We start from the raw sequence: 14,817 nt of genomic DNA on the forward strand, positions 1-14,817 counted from the left end.
GAAAATTTAAAAACTAGCAAAAAAAACCATTAGCAGGCTTGGTTGCATAGGAGAATAAAAAATTATGTTTATTATTTTTGTATGTATATAATTTTCCATACAAACCTCAAAGTTCAAATCCACTAATGTAAACTTTACTTAAAAATTTTGAGAATAATCATGGATAAAGTCTGAACCAAAACGAAACTTTTTTAACACCAAGGTTAGAAAAATTCAAAAATGACCCCAAATCGACTCAGTCCAATGCAGTAGACTAAATCAATTTGAGGTTATTTTCGAATTCCTGAGGTCTAAAAAGCTTTAATTTGGTTCAAAACTTATTCGTTATTTTTAACAGAATTTGAAAGTAATGTTAACTTTTAAATTCTTGAAATGATCATGGATAGGTGTTGCCTCAAATCGAAGCTTTAAAGACCTTAGGGTTTGAGAATTTTGAAAATGACCGTAAATCGACGCAGTTTTATGCACAAAGCCAAACTGCACGACAAACATTCTCTTCAATCCGTTCTCCAAAAGTTAAAAGGATGTCTTTTGGTGCCAGCACTTTTAATACTTAGATTAAAGAAAATGCAAACGGGTGCACTCGGTCATTTCTTTTCCGATACGCATCTAATCAGAAAAAAAAATCATCTGTCAAATTTTAAAAGAAAATCAAACTTTTCCCAGCAAACATAAAATCTCATTAAAGGGTGATACGGTCAAAATTTGGTCAATATCAACTTGACGTATTTCTTTCAATTTTGCATTTAAAAAACCTGAACACCCCTCATTTTGAAGGTGTGTGTGTGTGTGTGTGTGTGTAGAATGTTGCTCCTATTTTGATTTTGGAATTCACTCTCCAGTTGTCAAAATGTCGTCCAAGGAAGAACAGCAGCGTATCAAAACTTTGCTCGCGCATCGCGAAAATCCAAGCTACTCGCACGCCAAGCTGGCAAAATCGCTAAAAGTTGCCATATCAACCGTTACAAATGTAATTAAAGTGTTTGGGGAACGTTTGTCGTCAGCCTGGAAGTCTGGATCGGAAGGAAATCGAAAACCGGAAGCCGCTGAGACGACAAAGAGAGTTGCTGGTAGTTTCAAGCGAAACCCTAACCTCTCTCTCCGACCTGCCGCAAATAAGCTGGGGGTATCGTCTACAACCGTGCATCGAGCCAAAAAACGAGCCGTACTATCAACTTACAAGAAGGTAGTGACTCCAAATCGCGATGATAAACAAAATACGACGGCCAAAGCGCGATCCCGGAGGCTGTACACGAAGATGCTGACGAAGTTTGACTGCGTGGTAATGGACGACGAAACCTACGTCAAAGCCGATTACAAGCAGCTTCCGGAACAGGAGTTTTATACGGCAAAAGGAAGGGGAAAGGTAGCAGATATTTTCAAGCATATGAAACTGTCAAAGTTCGCGAAGAAATATCTGGTTTTGTAAGTCATCTGTACCTGTGGCTTGAAAAGCAGCATTTTCATAGCTCCCGGTACTGTCAACCAAGAAATTTACGTGAAAGAGTGTTTGAATAAACGTCTACTGCCTTTCCTGAAGAAACACGGTTGTTCCGTACTATTTTGGCCGGATTTGGCATCTTGCCATTACGGTAAAAAGGCCATGGAGTGGTACGCCGCCAACAACGTGCAGGTGGTTCCCAAGGACAAGAACCTTCCCAACACGCCCAATTATCAAGTAATGAGCATCTGTACTATTGCGATCTGGCTGGCGACAAAAAAAAAGATCATTACCTATACGTTTCCCCATCCAGAATTTTCTAGATGATCCGGAGCCAGCGTCTTCACTCGGTCCCAGTCAAGATTCTCGCTGACAATTCGGATTTCAGCGGCTAGGCAGCGCCGCCACGAGTTTCTGGGTCTGCCTTTTCTTTGATGTCCGTCTGGATTCCATTCAAGCGCTTCCCTGCAAATCTCGTTCTCATCTCTTGGAAGCGTGTGACCAATTGATCTCCACTTACGTTCCCGAATCTCGATTTCTAGCACCCTTTGAATGATGACACCGGCGATGTTGTTCCTTATTTGAGATCTGGCAACTGAGGCCACCAAGCGCGGATGATACTCTGCATTCAGCGATTCACAAAAACATGCAGTTTTCACGTGTCGTCGCCGCATATGTGCACCAAGTTTCACACCCGTAAAACATTACGGATTTGACGTTTGAGTTAAATATTCGTATATTCGTTCGTAGAGAGAAAGCAAACTTGCATGGCTATCAGCCGATCAGTGCTCCGTAATGTGTATCTGTTCAGCTGCACCTCTATAGCAGAGCTCCAGACCGCTCCTCAGTGTCGTATTTTCTATAGTGCCGCGCTCGCAAGAAGACGTCTCTTGCTACTCTTTGGACCGACAGTAATCTCCTTGTGCGGCACAACTCTTTTGTTGGTTACGAGTATTACTTCGGTTTTATGGTGGGCTGTCTGAAGCTTGACTTCTTCCATCCAGATGCCAACCCTTTCTACAGACACCGTTGCAAGGTCTTCTACCCTCTCGATTGTTTTGCACGATATCCGTCTGCAAATCCGACTAAATGTCTGCACGCCTGCTGGTAATTTCAGCGTTAACACCTCATCATACATGACATTCCAGTGCACAGGTCCAAGTATGGAAACCTGTGGAACACCTGCTGTTAATGCAGTAGATTGTTACCCGGTTTCGGTTTCGTAGGTCAAGACGTGATTCTCAAAAAAGCTTCCTATTATCCTGAGGAGGGTATCGGAACACGCATCTTATGGAGTGCGTTGGCAATAGCTTCCCAGCTAGCATTGTTGAAGGCACCAATCGTCCATCTTGGTGGAGCGTAGCAGCTGCAGAAGAAGATGCCGTTAATTTTTGCAATCACGAATCCGTTCCAAGAATCTGTCACTATCTCATGAATGGGAAAACGCCCCGTGACGTAGACAGTAGCTAAGCGAGGCCTATCTGCTGCCCAGTTACCATTTCCAACTCTGTCTGGTTCCGACAATAGCACTACATCGCATTTCTTTTCGCCTACCTTTGCTCTAGCAGAAGCTGTGCAACCTTGCTATGGTTTAGATTTAGCTGGATTACTTCTAATTTAACTGGATTGCCTTGCCTTTTTGTATGCCAGGCAGTCCTAGCCGACAGTTTCGTGGGCGTTGTCATCCGCCTGCTGCAGCGTGCATTTCGGTTGAATTTTGTTATATCTAGCGTCAATATCGTGACCGTTCGGGTCCGTTGCAGCTTTGGGATTGGTGATTAAAGTCTAAGCAGCATTACATTTGTGTCGATATCCTGGGCGCGGTTCTGAAGTGCCCCACTCAACTTTTACACTCCCTATCGTCAGTAACGTGTTGGCCGCTGTTGATGAGAGACGAATCGTCGCAATCTACATTCCACCGTACGCGTTTCTTAGTTTTATAGCTACTGATTCGTTTCTCATGGCAGGTATGCTGGAGAGTGCTTTCTCGAGCCCATCTGCAGTGGTAAACTCATCTAAGTCCTTGCATTCAATAGATGCGACCTGCGATAGCGCTCGGACAGTCGCTTCATCGCATAAGGTGGTTTCAACAAGATCCTTGAAATTGGCGCTCTTTACCGCCGAGTCTTTTATTTTAGCTCGAAGAGCACTTCGCCTTTTTGGGTGCGTCTTGTTATGGTGACGCTCTGGCCAAGAGCAGATAACTTTGGCTCTGCGCGTAGCTTCCGGTACAGGTCAGCATACGTGCCTTCTTTCGCTTCTACGATAAGGGCATCCCCCGTTGAGGTTTGGGTTTTGGGGGTGGTTCTGGCTTCAGGACGACTTTTCTTTTCACGTTCACCTTTCTATTAAGAACCATTTGCTACCCTCAAGCACTACTTTCTGCATCGGCATCCTCGTAGTCCGTAATCCTCCTTTTTGGAGGAATCGATTACGACGGAGGATTTGCGATCACTTTTCACAGTTGTTCTTGGCTTGGAATCCTTTGAAGGTCCTTGAGAAGCAACCAATTTTGTTTCCTCCAGATCCTTCTCCGCAGCCATATCCCTTGGTGAACCTTTTCCTGCGACTGGGACCCGCTCCTTTTGCTGGGAACTACTGAGGCATTGTCAACCTCCCTGCTTATCTCCTTACCTAGCTCCTTTACTACTTTGTTTATTTGTTTATTTGTTTATTTGCATGTTGATCCAAATGATAACTTAATTCTAAATAACTTTCTAAAATTAAAATCCACTCGTCACAGTTCTGGACACGTCTAATATTTTCCTTCGGAACACATTTCTCGAAACGTCAAAGTCAAAATGCTCAGAAAAACGATTAAAAGTTTTTTAAGATTTCGATAAAAGCGCTGTTGGCCCCATAGTTGTTCAGACGAATGGGAACGTAAAGCTGCAAATGCTGGTTTCTTAATCCTCGAGGTCGTACACTAAGAGGGACAGCTTCCAGCAGCGCGGGAGAGTCTATTCTCGATGTCAGCAGGTCAGCCACAACCAGAGCTCGAGTAGCCCCAAGCAACCAAAAGTCCCATAAAACAGGTACAAACACGCTTACTCAGCCCCATCATTGATATGAAGTACGTTCTATGCAGCTCAAAATTTAAGTTCTAATTGATACTTTCAAGTTCCAAAACAAGTCTTAATGATCTTCTATTCAGCTTCCAGCGGCCTCTTAATTCAGCTTCCGAAAAATCGCAAAATGAGCAAAAAAATCTCTCTCTATCTCAGCTGAACCGTTGGCTTCGCTTCATATCACCTTCTCTCGATTATTTACTGTGTTCTGTGCCTGTGCCGCCATGATGCCACGTGCCGGATTTCAAACTCTACAAATTGCTCAATTGCTTCTTTCCTACATTTCCTCGATATATCGCGTCAGAATGGTCACTCAAGTACAAAATTACTTATTGAAAAAAAACTTGCCCGGCTTGGGGATCGAACCCCGACCTACGTGGTGAGAATCGAACACGCTACCACGAGACCACACCTAGAAGTTGTTCTAACTGAAACTAAAACTCGAAGAGGTGACTTGATTTTGAAAGCACATCGATGCACTTTTTGTGACTTATCAATACCCGTTTGAGCACTTTTGTGCCCTTTATGTGACTTACCAAATCCCGTATTGAGCACTTTTGTGCCCTTTATGTGACTTAAGTCCCGTATAACGTACGTATAGATCACTTTTGCAGCTTTCAAGTTCGTTAATGAGTACATATAGTTCACTAATGGGAATTGGGCAGAACAAGTCACATACAACGTACATATTAATCACTGTTGCAACTTTCAAGTTCATTAATGAGTACATAAAGTTCACTAAAGGGAATTGGGCAGTTGATTCTCTTTGTCAGCCAAAATGTAACTTTCAATGCCTTCATTCAAGTAAATATGTGACTTTTGGTTGCTTGGGGCGTTCCTAAGAACTTGAAGCGTATCCAAGTCTATGAGGCGGCAACGATTTTCGTAGCGCCGCTGGATAGCTTCGATTCGTTCAGCTCCGTTCTGATAGAAGGGGCACCAGACAGCTGATGCGTACACGAGGATGGAACGAACTATGCAGCAATAAAGACTTTTAAGGAAGTACACATCTTTGAAGTCTTTGGCCATGCGAAACAGGAATCCAAGGTTTCTAGAAGCTTTGTCAACAACATAGTTCGTGTGAGTCTTGAGAGTTGGCCATGAATTTTTGATATCGGACGCAATTTTTTCGTGCTCCGTGAAAATTTTCTAAAATTATAGTTCAAATAGCCAAAAATGCGTTAAATTGTGCATAGACATTATAAATGAATTACAGTGCATATAAAGTGGCATTAACAAGTTTAGGTGTGATTTTTCAACTACAGTTGTGCAAAAATGCAAAAATAAATTCTGATGATTCGATGCAACCAGTACTGGAACAACGCCCTGCGAGCCTATCTTGGAAATTCCAATCCAAGACGAACGTAGACTTTCGAGATGACTGCCGATGGATTTTCAGCTAAGTGTTTTTTTATGATTTCTATTCATTTGATTTGATTTATCATGTTTCTGACGAATTTCTCTTAACAAAATATAGCAGTAAGATGATTCTAAACAAGTTACGAAATATTTCACAAGGGATGTTTCCCGATGAAATTGTGTGCAATTGTAATTTTTTCAATTATATATTAGGCGTTCCCACAGTAAACTGCTTGATTTATGCAGTCAAATAATCAAATAATAATTTCAAAAACTGGATGTAAACAAGGTAGTATTGTAACTTTTTTGCGTGAAAAAATTCTTCAAGATTCATGAGCACAGAGAACCTTCATGAACATTTTTCTATTTATAGCTTCAGGATATTATTTCTGTCATGTTACTGTTACTAATCAATAAATAGCAATTTAGAAATTTATTTCGAAATATAAAGGATGCATTTTATCCAGATATATTTTCAAACGTGTTTTTAAAATCGAATAATCTTTATTTTTATCAAACAATTTTGACATTTTTTTCTATTAATTCTGATGCATCCAGTTTTAATGTTCGAAATCTTTTTCATCATTTTATAAATGTGAAATTAAACTAAATGTGTTTTTTTTTACATTTTTTTCACATTGTTGTCGGTTTGAAAATCCATTATGTTATAGAGATTTTAATGAGAGAAACAGCTAGCTTGTGAGAAATTTAAATGATTGCTTTTCTAATTATTTGAGTGTTCTTAATTTTTTTTGGATTTTGGAATTAATAATACACCATAGTCCGTAGGTATCAATAGGAGATTTCTAAGGAAATGTCTAGAAGCATAGGAGGTGTAGGTAAAACGAAGATCGCACCATTTTCCAAAAATGGCTCCTGATTCAAACCTCTCCCTTATTAACACAACCATTCCTGAGATACTTGAATATAGATTCGCAGACGTATAGACGGTTTCTATAGCTGGTGATACTGACTTATAATTGTTTCAGAGTTTTTCAAAACAAGCTTTTTAAGAAAACTTGAATAACAGATTTACGGTTGATCCTAAAAAGTATCTTACTTCCAATCCTTCCTTCATCCCTCATTGACTACTAGTACGTGGCCGGCGCCGTTATTGATCATATTTTAAAGGGAGAGCATGAGTTTTGTGCATTGAGAATGAATTGCTAATCCCAAGCTGCATTCTTTTGGCCCTTGCACAAAATTGATGGCCTCGATCAATCACGGAGTAGCAACCATTGGCGATGTGGAAGTCGTTCTACTTAGCCACGCCAGCGATCATGGAGCTCGAAATGTATTCTATATGTTTTTTGTTTCAAATAATCAAAAAATTATAATATTAGGATAACAATGTAAGAGAAGCATTTCGGGTTCAATGATTTAAGGTGGATATGAGTAGTCAAACAAGCTAAGCTAAGCTAAGCTAACATAGTTCGTGTGAGTCTTGTACTTCAGCCGTTGATCGAGAATAACTTCTAGATCGTTGATATGTTCGACTCGGGTGATGGTATCGCTTCCAAGGATGTGCTCAGCATGAAGAGTGAGCCGCTTACGGGAAAATGATATAACCAAGCATTTGCTGCGGTTCAACGGCAGGCAGTTAATGTCGCACCAGTGAGCAAATACGGAAAATTGCTGCTGTAAAAAGTCGATGTCGTCTTGGTCCGTCAAGAAGCGTGAGTGCGTCATTGAAGTAGATTACGAAAATTATCGGTCCTAAATGGCTTCCTTGGGGCACACCTGAGGGGGCAGGGAATAGCCTGGAAAAGGATTCACCAGTTCGAACGGATAATTTTCGTCCCGTTAGATAACTCCGGAACCAATCCAGTAGAGATCCACAGAATCCTAAGCATCCGAGCTTTGCAATAGCAATATCATGGTTCACCTTGTCAAACGCAGCAGAGAGATCAGTGTAAATGGCGTCAGTTTCGGTCTTCCTGGCAAAGCAGTCTTGAACGAAAGATGTGAAGCTCGGTAAGTTGGTAGTTGTGGATCGTTTAGGCATGAATCCATGCTGGTCGTTGGAAATGTGAGGCTTGCAGAACGAGAAAACAGGATCCATAACAACCAGTTCAAAGAGTTTGGATATCGCGCATAGAGCTGATATCCCACGGTAGTTGCTAACATCTCGCTTGTCCCCTTTTTTGTGGACAGGAAACATATAAGCTTCCTTCCACAGTGAGGGAAAAATTGCGTTGTCCAGCGATGATTGAAAATTTATTTGATAGGAGTCAGCAAAAGGTTGCTGGTATACCGTCCGGGCCCGTAGAGGTTGAATTTTTCAACTTTGCTGTCGCTTTCAAGATGGCTGCATCTTCAATTAGGAATCCATTCAAAGATGAACCTAGAGGTAAAATATTCCGAACAGCCCTGGCTAGTTGCTCTGAAGAAATGCCCTCAGTTGTAAAGACGCTTGTGCTTGTTATAGTTACGAAGAGCACGTAAGGAGTCCTCGCTTAGCAAATACCCCCGTCTACGTTCTTCTGCCTTCTCCTTCTTCGTGCGAACTAACGTCAGTTATCTTGAAGTTCCTTCTGTTTTTGAAGTTGTTGTTGTTTATATTCATTTTTAGTCCCACGAATAGCTAGAGAAATATACGGTGCACTTCGTTAGTGCCCTGCTTTAGCGCAGCAAGGACTTCATTACTGTAGAGTATGTCATGGTGCCTCACAGGCTACCGTTTACGACTAACACACTTTCGACCCGCCAGCCTTCCACTTCATCAGCACGGTCTTTTGCATGAAGGTGTTTCCGCGCCTCCATGAGCGGTACATTTTGGGCACTCTGGGTCCTGGTATCCAATAAGTTTCGTTAAAAAAGTCCGAGCTCGTTGTAAATTTCGTCATCCATAGAGGGGTTCCGTCAGCTCTGTTAGCTTAGTTAGACCATATTCGTTTAATGTGTCTTCATAAGAGGGATTTCTATCAGTTCCGTTTGTATAATCTATTTCCGTTGCATGTGTTATCATTAGAAGGGGGATGGTTCCAATCTATTCCAAGAGCATAATACGAGTTCGTTTGCGTAGGAGAGGGCGAGGTAGGGTAGTTTTGCTTTATTTAGTCGCCTTTTACGACATGGGTCAACGATGCTAATGCAACTACCCCACGGCCGGAGGCCTTATTTCTTATCTAGCATCTCAATTTCCGAACTTTCCTCTTGTGTATTCTTAGCGAAACCATCGGTTTCCCACACTAATTAGCTGAGTCATGAATCCGTTAAAGCCTCTGGGAACTCGCGATGTATTTTCAGCTCAGCTTAGTAGGTTGGCTCTAAGTTCTAATTTATTCCCAAAGAAAGCTCGGTCACACCGTGATTCTCCAAGTTAAAATGACAAATCCTCAAGTAAATGGTTGATGACCCTATCTTGATTCTTAATGAGCTATTTTCTGCTCTAAGTCGGGATACTGTTACCGATGGCTGAGAAACTTTTATTCAGATTGACGATCTTCCTTCTGTTTCATTTAGCTATCTTTTGATTTCTGATTTCGAAACAGAAATTAAATTTAAAATATTTTTAATCTGTATTTTGAATAAGAATCTAGTCTAAAACTGGGAATATGATCTGCCGACTATTTAGGTTAACGGATATTGGTTAAATCATCTTTAAAAAAGTTTAGTATCCAATTGTAGAAAAAAAATCGGCAGTTTCTATCACTAGAAGTTCTTCGATGCTCAAACTGTAAATGAAATAACGTTCACTCCTCACTGTTCTAGCAATTCACCTATAAACTTTTAAACTCCTTCCTAGATAAAGTGGTTCACTTTCCAGTTGTTTGAAGTTTGCCGTAAAGCCCTTTTTAATAAAAACTCCCTTGCTTAGACGTTTTGCTGTTAAAGAGTGGTTTTCGTTGAACTAAACCTAGATCTTTTTTTTTAAGCAAAACAACTTCTAAATGATTTTTTTTCTTTCCATTTTCCCAACCAATCCTCAACAGCAACTGGTGGGTGACAATCCGGACAAGGAGAAAATCGTCACCGAATTCCAGAGCCGATTGCACAGTTCGCTCAACAGCAAGAATTTGAAGCAATATGTGAAAGCATTTACCAGGTAAGTTCCAGGGATTTTACTTTTTTGTATCGGATTAGTTTCGTTTTTCAGTCGTTTGGCTAAGGGTTCTAATTCTAATGGAATGATTTTTTACCGTTTTTTTTTTTCACTTCGCAGCCGTAAGGATTTGCCGCTGAAAAACTGCAAAGTAGATCTGCTGCTGATTACCGGAGTGATGAGCCCTTATGCCGGTGTGGTGGAGAAGCTGTACAAGGACCTGAACAAGGAGAAGGTTACCCTACTGAAGGTGGAACGCGCCGGTGATGTGCTGGCTGATGCTGTAAGTACCTCTTCAACAAGCTGAGTCGATTTGGGATCATCTACACCTAATTTTAGTTGAGTTTTTGCGAAACCATTGCATCTGGAGATTCAAAAATGTTGGTAACCCTAATTTAGTGTCTGTAAATGATAGAGAATTTAATGAAGATCATTTCATCAGAACATTTCAAGACTCTTAAATCAATAATTTCCTTTAAAAATAATATTTCTGAAAATCTGTCATTGTGGCTTTTTCATGAAAAACAAGAATGACTAGATTAGATTATTGCTACGTTGAAGTTAAGCACTTTATTTTCGCTCCACCTATTATTGTGAATTTACATAAAATTGTTAGAAAAGGTCGCTGGTGAAATGGCACCAAACACAGACTTCCGACAATCTAGTACTTCGCTTTTCCTTGTCGGAAGTCGGAAGTCCGGACTTCCGAAGTAAAATTTAGTGCTGGCGCTATTATATACATATAATTAATCCTGATAAAAAAAAAATGCAAACACGTTCCATTTTTTAAACTCAATATTAAGTTGTTTTGGTTCAAAACAGCACTTCAGTGACAGCTCTCAACTTTGAGTTCGGCTGGGCAATCACAAAACTAAATTCCGACTCAAATCTAAGTTCTTCAGCCGGATTTCAATTTGAGCTTTTTTCATGCCTTTATTCGTAGCAACCCAAAATGCAGTTCGGTAAAAATGGCATTAGTTTTGAGTTCGCAGTTCAAACTACGGTTTGAACCATCGCAAGGAGGAAAAGTGGAACTCAACTTGAAGTTCATAGAATCGAACAATGTTTTGAACCACGGTCAAACTTAATTTTGAGTACCAAAAAAGGAGCGTGAACGTAACTGAATTCGCCATTTTTTTCTTTCCAGCCCGCCAAGGTTGCCCAATCGATCCTGCTGTTCTGCAAGGGCCAAGGTCTACTGACCTCAGTTGCTATGCCGGGCGTTGACAGAAGCCGAGCCTTCTCGACAAGCTCCGGCGGCTCCAACGACGGAACCCCGGGAGCCCGGCGGCTGTCCCGGGGAATGTCCATGGAGGACTACGACAAACCGAACATCAGACGACTCAGCATCACCGTCAGCGAGCAGCTGCCCCCGATCAAAAAGTGAACCTCGAAGCGGGCTTCACCTGATCCCAAGCGAAACGACATCGGCGATAGGCAGCCAGAGTAATTTTCCGTTTGCACTCTACACATTAATGTGTTGAATCCAACCCTATTTTAATCGAAATTGTTACGAGGGAAGATAAACCAGAGAAAAAACTCACACATACAACCACATAAACATTTAAGAACATTTGCATGCATATTGAACATTCTTATCGTTAAGTCGGAGGAGACGAGATACAAAAAGAGAGAACGGAAGAAAAGCAAGAAACTCTGATATCAATTTTATAGATGTACGTATTTTTATCATCAAGACAACAACAACAGCAAATATAGCATTGAGTATAAATCCTGTAACCAAAAAAAAGTTCGTTCAAATCAAATCATAATCAGCGACATAAACACAAACAGAGGAAACCACACATTAAAGGAATGATTGTAAACAAACTATTCTAAAATTAAGCAAAAGTATATTGAAAGTGAATACCAATTGGACCCTACAATTTTATAATCAAGCAACAAAGCAAAATGAAACCCTAAGTCTCTCCAGAGTGTAACGAAACTCAACCTTTAAAAAAAACAAAAAGAAACAAAAACAAATCTTGAAACTGATCCCACAAAGCCCAAATACAGAAACAATTCTCACACAAACTAACGAAAACCCTCAAGCAAGACGGTACTACTACTGAAGCGCAAGAAGCAAAACCAAACGCAAAACTTCTTTGATAAATGATATTTTTCTGGATTTCCAACAAGAGCCTATATACAATTTCTTATACCAAAAAATGATAAAAACATATAAACAAACACAACGGTTTGATAAAGTAAATAACAAAGATTAACGAAGCCAAGAAAGGTGCGTATTCAAATATAGTTATTTAAAGAAAACGTTAGCCATGTAAACTCGTAGTAAGTGACACTTTACACAACAAAAAAAATCAACATAACACTACCTATTATTATGTGACATAGCAACGCAAACATCTAAAGCAACAGAGTAAATAATAACGATAACAGTACTAGAGTAGTAGTAATGGTAGAGTTCTAGAGAGCATTAACAAGCAACAAACTATCAGTGATCCATAATAATCCCCAAACGGCTAAAGCAAAAGCTAATTGTACCGAAAACGAAAACAAAAAACAAAACTATTGCTAAAACTTTGTTGATCAAAGAAGGCCAATCTTTTTAAGGAATATAAACAAAAACATTCAATGTACCGCTGTGCGCTTGGACTCAAATTTTTGTTCGTGATCACTCACGAATTTCTCTCTCTATTGAATCGCGTTCACTCAAAAGAGAGACGATTATGAAAGCGCTCTGTAATGTGCGTCACTCTCCAAGAGCAATCAAAGATGACAGATCTAACTGGTACAGTTACAAATTTGATATCTGGATGGATTTTTAACTTCAAATTTGAGCTGTTAAAAATGTTACTTTCGATTTTTTTTTTCATTATTGTTGAATTTTCTTTGACGGGACCAGCATTTCAAATAACTACGACGTTAGGTTTTCTAAACAATCAAAAATAAGTTCAATTTATTAAAAATAAAATATTCTTTGAAAAAACTTCATTTCAAATGATCCAGAGTTAATCGAAACAAAAACAATCAACTGTTAAGAAGATTTGTTACTCAACACTGAAAAAAACTATCAAAAATGTAAAAGTGCTTAGTAAAAATTGTTATGGAGTCTAATTTTTGACCACCAAATTTGGGAAACCGCCTTTCCGAATGGAGGTTAACAAAAAAAACACAACAAAAACAACTCTTTAAATTTAGATCGCGTACTAGCAATTGGTAAACAACTTGTTCTAACGAAAGAAAAACTATTAAAAAAACAAACACATACGCAATGTTTTACTCGAGGTTCGAGTTCGACTAAAGCCAAAACCAAACCTAAAAAAGAACAAGTAAAATTTAATTGAATAATATCGATGTTGTGTTAGAAAAAAAATCCCACCGGAGCTTTGTTGTGGGTGTACTACGGATATTCACCAAAATTCTTTGTTCCAAAAAAGAAACTCTGTTACAGCTTTGATTGGTTTCAAATCTATTAGAGAGACACGTTTCAAAACACATCACACCTGCACCCTGTTACCTTCATCCACTCACCGAACACTTTTGTCATCTTTTTCCATGTAACATCGCAATCATCTCTACTACATCGATGATATAAGTTGCTGAAGTAAATGAAATGAAATAAAATTATTTTGATGGTACCACACAATTTAGACAATTTAAACACTGTGTTTTACTCCAGTTTTGAAGAAGCCTCTTTAGAAAAAATGAGAATAAAATCTATCTCGTATCATCAATAAAAAGTTCAAAACACAACTTTCATTTCTGTTTTTAAAGTTTTGAGATCCACATTCATATTTTAAAAAAATCCATTTATTATTTATTTTTGTATAATTGCGAAAAAAATACAATGAACCCCATTCATTCTTGTTGATTTGTATATCAACAAGCAACGGCGAGTTGTAAAAGTTTCATTCTCAAGTATGCAACTGCAAAACATGTTTATTTGTGCCTGGTTTCCTTGTAAACAACGTTTTTTTACGAGCGTGTTCTGTCGAGACACTTTGATTCATGAACCACGCTGTGTGAGTAAGTGTCACAATTTAACGATTGATCCACTTAGGATTTTACGACTCGCACCATGCAACTACTGAGTTGAGCACTTTGGCACATGGTTTTATTTTCACCATTAAAAGAAGTACAAGGTCTTCCAGAAACAGGATTCAATCAATGTTTGAATTGTTTAACCTCAAGGTTAAACTGCAATGATATACCATCGATTTTCAAATTTAGGATAAGTTTAACTCTGGAGACGAAGAAGGACTTAACTTTATAATTTGACATTTATTTATTGTTCATTGTTCCGAAGTTGTATCAACTCTTTCATTAAAACATTAGTAGGTACCTACCTTTTATTTTTATTTAAACTTTCGGGGTACATGGCGTTTCAATTTCAACAAAAAGTGGCTCCAGAGACTCTGGCTCCGGATCCATTGTTCGTCCCGTAGATTTGATTAACTATGATATTTCTGATAGCTTTTGTAATTTCGGTTGTTCAATTCGTAGTCTAAGATTTGTTACAGCTCCCAAAAATTACTAAGCATAAATTAAAACGTGTATCTAGTTTCACATTCGAATTTTGAAAATTTAAATCATCACAATGTACATCCAAAATTAATGAATTTTCCCACATCTGCCTAAAACCTTCCTATTGGCAACACACCAGCATGAAGGCTTTTTATCTAGTCTAGAAGTTCTTTTACTTCCTCCCAGGGTGACAAAATATCGTCGTCTAACACACATTGCATAAATTCCAATAGGTGGTCGTCCAGCAAACTGAGGAGATTTTCTACAAAGCGCCGAAAAAATGTCTCAAAATCACTTACAAGCCCTTACTTATTGGGCGACGCGTACGTGTCTTGCTCGGGCCTTGGAGTTACAGGATGTTCAATCATCATTCGACATTTAACCATCATCGATCCACGATGATCAAGAATCATACA

At 39.3% G+C, this 14,817-nt stretch overlaps 1 protein-coding gene across 8 annotated transcripts in view; it reads left to right on the top strand.

Annotated features, from left to right (window-relative positions):
• LOC129754228 (uncharacterized protein ZK1073.1) overlaps positions 1 to 13,538 on the top strand; it is a 327,678-nt gene extending 314,140 nt beyond the window's left edge. For all 8 annotated transcript variants that reach the window (XM_055750150.1, XM_055750151.1, XM_055750152.1 and 5 more), the window contains 3 exons: positions 9,804 to 9,916; positions 10,034 to 10,196; positions 11,061 to 13,538. In XM_055750150.1, the coding sequence (XP_055606125.1) occupies positions 9,804 to 9,916; positions 10,034 to 10,196; positions 11,061 to 11,300 (516 nt within the window). In that variant the 3' untranslated portion in view covers positions 11,301 to 13,538. The remainder of the gene's footprint in view (positions 1 to 9,803; positions 9,917 to 10,033; positions 10,197 to 11,060) is intronic.
• Positions 13,539 to 14,817: the final 1,279 nt, after the last annotated feature.

The sequence above is a fragment of the Uranotaenia lowii genome, chromosome 3, assembly GCF_029784155.1.
Source record: "Uranotaenia lowii strain MFRU-FL chromosome 3, ASM2978415v1, whole genome shotgun sequence".
Lineage (NCBI taxonomy): Eukaryota > Metazoa > Arthropoda > Insecta > Diptera > Culicidae > Uranotaenia > Uranotaenia lowii.